Source organism: Anneissia japonica, unplaced genomic scaffold, assembly GCF_011630105.1.
Source record: "Anneissia japonica isolate Jap-2015-1 unplaced genomic scaffold, ASM1163010v1 scaffold49953_len6833_cov201, whole genome shotgun sequence".
Taxonomy (NCBI): domain Eukaryota; kingdom Metazoa; phylum Echinodermata; class Crinoidea; order Comatulida; family Comatulidae; genus Anneissia; species Anneissia japonica.
This window is the reverse complement of record NW_022741068.1, coordinates 1-6897: the sequence shown is the minus strand read 5'-3', so window position 1 is coordinate 6897 and position 6897 is coordinate 1. Positions and strand designations below refer to the sequence as shown.

At 33.2% G+C, this 6897-nt stretch overlaps 1 protein-coding gene across 1 annotated transcript; it reads right to left on the bottom strand.

Annotated features, from left to right (window-relative positions):
* Positions 1 to 165: 165 nt before the first annotated feature.
* Positions 166 to 6885, bottom strand: LOC117118559 (nibrin-like). Its single transcript, XM_033263173.1, has 5 exons — positions 6625 to 6885; positions 2984 to 3073; positions 2024 to 2200; positions 1655 to 1768; positions 166 to 1047 (listed from the first exon to the last, which is right to left on the bottom strand). Exons 1-5 carry the CDS (start codon positions 6790 to 6792, stop codon positions 955 to 957), a joined length of 642 nt encoding a protein of 213 aa, XP_033119064.1. The 5' UTR covers positions 6793 to 6885; the 3' UTR covers positions 166 to 954.
* Positions 6886 to 6897: the final 12 nt, after the last annotated feature.

The window sequence follows — 6897 nt, the reverse complement described above, 5'->3', positions numbered from 1 at the left end:
AAAAAAAAAAAAAAAAAAAAAAAAAGAAAGATTCTAATATTTCAAAGAAGCTCTACATAAACTATGTCTCATAGTGAGGCTTTTGAAGAATAGTTTGTAACAGGAATTGAACCCAACGAAAGTTATGTAGTAAATGTTTCCCTGGAAACATCGGTAAATTGAATTCATATAATTGTTAGCCTAGTTAAGCTTTGCTAAACAGTATGAAATTTGAGATACTGACTTGGATACATTAATTTCATTTTATTAAATATATAAGTGTAGTAATTTAATTAAAATACAGAAACTTTATTTTTCTGATGAGTTTATTATGTTTATTTAAAAAATAGAAAAGCAAGTAATGTTTTTATTTGGCCTACTGATTTACTGTTTTTGCATGACGAGTACCTTGCTCTAGTTTCAGATTGGAGTAATGCCTTCACAGAGAATTTGGGTCCATTAATAGTGAAAATTAAAAAACATTCAACCTTTTCTGAGAAGGTTAAGGTAATAATTTTATAATTTCTTTCATTAGAACATATTCTATGTCACTGCAATGAATGAACACAAAAAACTCTGGTGGTTAAATATTTAATGAATTACAATATATACATGACCCTTGAATTCTGTATCTATACCTGTATGGCTTACTGCACAGAACCTCACATCTGAGTATATTAGTGCAGGGGCAGAGTTCTTTCAAGACATTGTGGACCATCCATAAATTTCTCCAAGTTGCATCGTAACAGTCATAATCAAAACAAATGCCCATAGTGAATAGGTAGGAATGAACTACACCAAGGTACTAAGACTACAGCAGGGTATCTAGCTAAATTTGAATGACTACACCCTGCCCCAGCTTCTAACAGTACATTATTGGCTGACAAAAAAACCAATAAAACAATCTGACTATGTCAGAGGAGATGGAGAGTTGAGATATAAGGGTATATGGTACTTTTCTACTTACTTTTGTAGTTACCTGCGTCTGCTTTTTATTGCTGTCTTGCCTTGAATATTGTTGAAAAGATACTCCGCCATTTGACTGTGTTCATTTCTAGCATTGTCAGCCTTCAAATATTAAAGACAAACACAATAACAACTAATTATTACTGTAATCAGATACCAGATGTATGGTTCATGCATAACAAATATTCAAAATATATTTCAATGAAAAATGTTTACATATATTTTACATTATTGTACGGTCTATAAATACTTTATTAAGTATCATTGTTTCAAATAAGAAAGATAACAATACAAAACAGAAAATAGCAGTTTTTATTAATGCATTGGTTCATGAAAGCAGATTAAATACATTTTTTGTTGGAATTTTTAACCTAAAGGGAACAGGTCAACCATGCTTTCTCATTGTGTCATCTTTGTATATTTGCATTTGTGTGTGAAGTTAAAATATTTGTTCTTAGAGGACGCCTTCGTCAATACTAGTTTTCTATCTTTAGAATTACAGTTGAACTTGCATAAATCGAATCCAAAATGGCATTGACAAACTGTTCGATAACCTGTTTTTGATAAAATTTGACTTGCACATCGTTAATTAATGGAAAACACAACAATTTATCATGTAAAAAAAGATCGACTTAGAAATTATTCGACTTAGGTAAGTTTAACTGTACACTGAAAACTTTATTAAAGCCAATATTGAGATTTTTATTACTTCATCCATTTCTCGAAACATCTCATCCACATCTTCTTGCATCTTGTTGCAATGAGTATAAAGATCATCTCCACCAATCACATGAGGCATATTCTGTTGTCCTGGATAGGATGCCTAGATGAAAAACATACATTAAATAAAAAATGGAAATCAACATCTCTGATTTGCTGTTGCATAACTTATCAACTATTATTAAAGATTCATTGTCTATGTTACAAATTAAATTCGTATATTAAATTTATTATCATTCAATTATAAAAAAATTGGATATTTGCCCATGGATTGGAATCAGTAGCAAATAAAATTGAAACTTAAAAAATTAATTCTATGAGCAATTAAATGTTGATTATACTACATCATTAAATTTACCTTTTTAAACCGCTTGAAGTTTTTAACATCCCCCAAGACTACTCTCTGATCATTAGCATCTTCACTCTGCCTGTTTGATTGTCGGCACACTAGTGAAGTTTCACAAGTTCTACTCAAGCTCACTGGAAGGTCTAAAAATTCTGGCTTTATATCAACTGGATTTAACTTGATTAAATTCTAGATCATGAAATGTAAATGAAACATTTTTGTGACATCTACTGATCACATGTATACTTCATTAAAGTGTTTTTAGCAGAGGCTTTGTATAATGGGGCTGCCTGAAAGCTTAATACCCTACGTTCAGTAATGAATAAAGGACTTTTACCTATATTTACTGTACATTATTAACTATTTTTTGTCCAACTAGTTTACATCGTTAACGTGTGTAATAACAAACAAAGAATATTATGGAATAAATTCACATTTTAAATTTTTGAAAACCTCTGGCTACATGCTCAATCTTAACCAAACACAACATTAAGATGGAATGAGGCCGCAAGCTAAATCACAACCAATGACATGGAGAACATAATGTTTTTTCTTTTTTTATATTTCAACAATTCATGATAAAGAGATACATATACATTGACAGTTGAAATAAGGCAAACATTTAAGAAACAGTGACAAAAAAAAGTATTTGTCTCAAACTTATTATTTTTAACAATGGAGAAAAAAGCAAGATGTTAACATTTTCCATAAAACATTACAGTTAAATGTGTGGGATTTCTAAACTTACGTTTCAGTCACATATGGATATGAAAGAAAGGTTCTCCCACCATCCTGGGCAAGATTCTCTCATTTGTGTACCGTATTTACCATTTGGTGTTAAGTTTTAAGCGCAATAGTTATCAAATCATTTAAAATTCAGACATTATGAAAGGTTGAATCCATGGCAGGCAAATACAAATATTAAATAGTTTAGCTTGTTTAGTACTGTTACTGACAAATGTTGAAAGATACCTGAGTTTGTACACTGAAGAATCCACTAGGTAATGGTCTTCTGTACACCGGTTGATTTTCTATACTGCTTGCTGTTGTCAGCGACATGACCTGGAAGAAATGATACATGATCTCGATAATTATAAAATAGTGAAACAATGTCTCCATTCATGCTTACGCAAAAGACAAACATGATGAGGTTCCCTATCATATGTAACTGGCTGGGCATGCTCTGAACAAATGTATGATCATTGGATATACAATCAATGCTAGGATCTGCTCAATGGAGGGGCTTTAAACCCACTTCATCCCCCATCCCCCTTTACTGGTGCCAGCACTGTATACAAATACAATCAATCCTACACCATGAAAACCTCCTCTTCTTTCCCTGGAGAATAGTATTCCCATTGCATCTGAATCTATTTCGAAGTTATTGTTCAAACAGCTGTTTTTATTTTTTATTCACTTTTGCATAGACCCAACACATTAGTAATTTCCACATAATTACTGTAAATAGCAGGCCAACGTACAAAAATAAAATAGCAGGGCCATCAGAAACACACCGGCTTTGGCCAGACCATGTTTTCTCAATTCTATTTGTCTGTACATACAGTTAAATCATAAACTACCTTCAACAAGCTGTCAATCAGTTGTTTCATTATTAGGGGACAAGTTTTTATATTCCGGCGTATAACCCACCAATTTTATACATTTATGTCATCATAATTATAGAATGATTGATTGAATAATAGATACACAGGCTCACTAAATATTTTACTATATCAAATTTGAATAAAACTTGATAAACATGCACACTAAGTATTTTATTATATCAAATTTGAATAAAACTTTACTAAAATGACTTTTAGTCAGAAAATTTAACATTCATATATACAGCTGTCTACACGGGAGGAATGGGGATTTCCCTCTGGCACGCTGCCCTAGGGAGTTGTTTTACAAGCATTTTTAGTTGTTTTTAATCGGCCGATAATGTTGAAATTATGTTACATTTTGTAAAAAATGATTACTCAATCTAAACGTAAGAAACCTCTGTTTATCTCTGTTTAAATTGGTTGGCCACTCATAACTAGACCTGTGCCAGGGCTGTATTTTATATTGTTAATTATTATAAATTACAATTTGTAAATACTGTACAGGTGCAGGTCTAGAAAGAATATTAGGTAGGTCCTATGTTTGTGTTTATTTAGTATTTATTAGTCACCATTATAATACTAGAATGATTGATTGAATAATAGATAAATATGCGCACTAAGTATTATTAAATTTGAATAAATTTAACTAAAATTGTCATGCTCGAAAATTTAACACAGTAAATATCGACTGTACGCGAGAAATTGTAATTTCCCTTGATACAACTGTAAATATTAATGCAAGATACAACTGCATGTTAACTTTGCGTGTGCTTCTTGTTATAACAAACACACGTGGCTTTGCAATGAGTTGTTTATAGGAAAATATTATCCTACCGAAAACACATGCAAAAAACAATATCAAGATCATGATCATGAACAAGTGACATCGTAACAACGACGAATGTGTTTGTAAAAAGGACCAAAATTGGAATCAGGTGCGATCCATGGACCATGGGTATGTAGCTGAGGTTGAATATCTTCTTAACCCTTATCGTGTCGTAGGCGCAATAGTGCGACAGTGAAAAATTTACCATTGAATGCCCTAGGCGCACTAGTGCGACACATCCAAGTATACGTGGATTTCGCCCTCTATACTGTCTACATATCATTCTGATGCTCATTTGTTTTTGCATCCGGGTTACTTACACTTTGAACTTCTTGAATAAACAAAAATCTTAATAACTTTTATTGAAAAATATTTTATAAATCAAACAAAATTTCAACTTTCAGCATGGCCGCGCAGCAGCGATATACTGTGGAACGAGCCATACACAATGTTTTTGATGATAATAGTGTGGATATAGACAGGAACATTTTTGTGGAATTATAATTGTGTTTCTGTAGGCTAGTGAGAGTGATGGCTATAATGGGGAAGAAGCAAATATTGCCGGTGGTGCAGCGGGGACGAGGTAGTACTAGGGCCAAGCCTAGGCCTAGACGAAGTTAGGCCTAGCCTATAATAATATAATAATAGGCCAAATTTGATGGCGGAAACGGAACATTTCCCTGATTGTAAAACAATTTATTTTACAAACCAGTATCACATACAGAATATATGTGCTATGAGGATTATTTTTTTTATAGTTTTTTGTTTAGGGTTCAATAAATATGTGAAAATTTCATTTAGAGAGAGATACTAATTTCTGCTGTGTAATTATGTAGTTTTGTAAAAGTAATTGGCATGCCAGAATGTCACGCACCAGCGATTTTCAGCATGATAAGGGTTAATGTTTTAACCATAACTCATTGGGAAAGATATTCGACCTCTGCTGCACACCCACAGCCCATGCATCGCACCTGATCCCAATCCCGAATACAAAGACTAATAGCCACAACGAATATGTTCTGTTTAGGATAAAAATTATCAAAAATGCACGGTAAAACAATTTACTGTACGGAAAACGGACATCGTATAGACCTAGTAGTACTGTACTAACATTTCTAGCTGCTTGGCTGCCTGCGAACAAAGAGCGAGTTCTAGGCCACCAAAGTGAAGTGTTCTGCTGATTGCCTACATACAGTGAGCCAGGCTTCAAAACAGGCTCGTTCGTAAATTAAAGGAAGTTTTTTCTGGGCCTACAAAATCGTACTTTAGGGACAACCGGACATCGCATACTAGGCCTAACATTTCCAGCTGATTGCCTGCCAGCAAAGAATTGTTATAACAATATAAACAAAAGTATAACTTTCAAATGAAAAACACAGAAGGGGGTATGCATTTATAGAGGGAAGAGACAATACGGTCATTGATTTATTGTATAATATATGTATTGGTGTTTCTTTCTTGCACTTTATTTATTCGTGGAGGAATAAGCAACTCCAGTCATCTGCTTTTGTTTGGCTTATTAACTATTATTACTATTTCACCATATTCGCACTTCGTGGAAATAGGCCTATTGTTATTATTGTATAATATATATGTATTCATGTTTCTTGCACTTTACTCAATTCATCTACTTATGGCAGTGATAAGAAATTAAATTTTGAAATATTTATCATTTTTGCAATAAACGTACATTTGTCTTACCTGTATTCACATGACTTAAAATAGGCCTACGAATTGTGATTTGGTCAATATCTTGAGTCATGCTACTACCTGCTGTGTCCAGATATCTTTTTGAGCCCACTATTTAGCATTATGTATCGGGCATACAGGACTTTATTAATCTCTTTTGTGAATGGGTTGTTTAACTATTTTGAGGGCTGGGGTGGATATCCTATCAGACCCCAACTAACTTTAAAAACCTGTGTCAATGGAAATGAGTAATGGGTATGCGGTATACCAACCAAATTTGTTAAAGAGGTGGGGGGGGGGGAGGCCAGATTACTTGAAAAATGCTTCTGACGCTATGAATAGTACTACTCCATACTTAAATATGAAGCTGAGGAAAATAGGACAGGTTGATATTTATTTGACATTTGGCCTTTTTTTTTTCTAACTGTGTGTTTTATATTAATCTTAAATTTTGTAAAATACTGTTTTTCTACAAGAAATGCTAATGCACTTGCCTCCAAATTAGGTTCAATCTTGACTCTTTTTCTCCACATTCCATTTTCATCATCACTACCATCAGCTTCTTTCCTCTTTGTTTTCATTGTAGTATTTATATCAGCTTGTAGCAAAACCTCTTGGCCCTTAGCATGTTTTTCTTCTGTACGTTTACCTGATGTCAGCATTTCCAAGACAACCTCTTGCTTCTTTATACTTTTTTCTTTGGTATTTTGCTCATCCGTTGATGTTACATCACTACAAATTTTCTGAATTGTTCCTGGCTTGTTTTG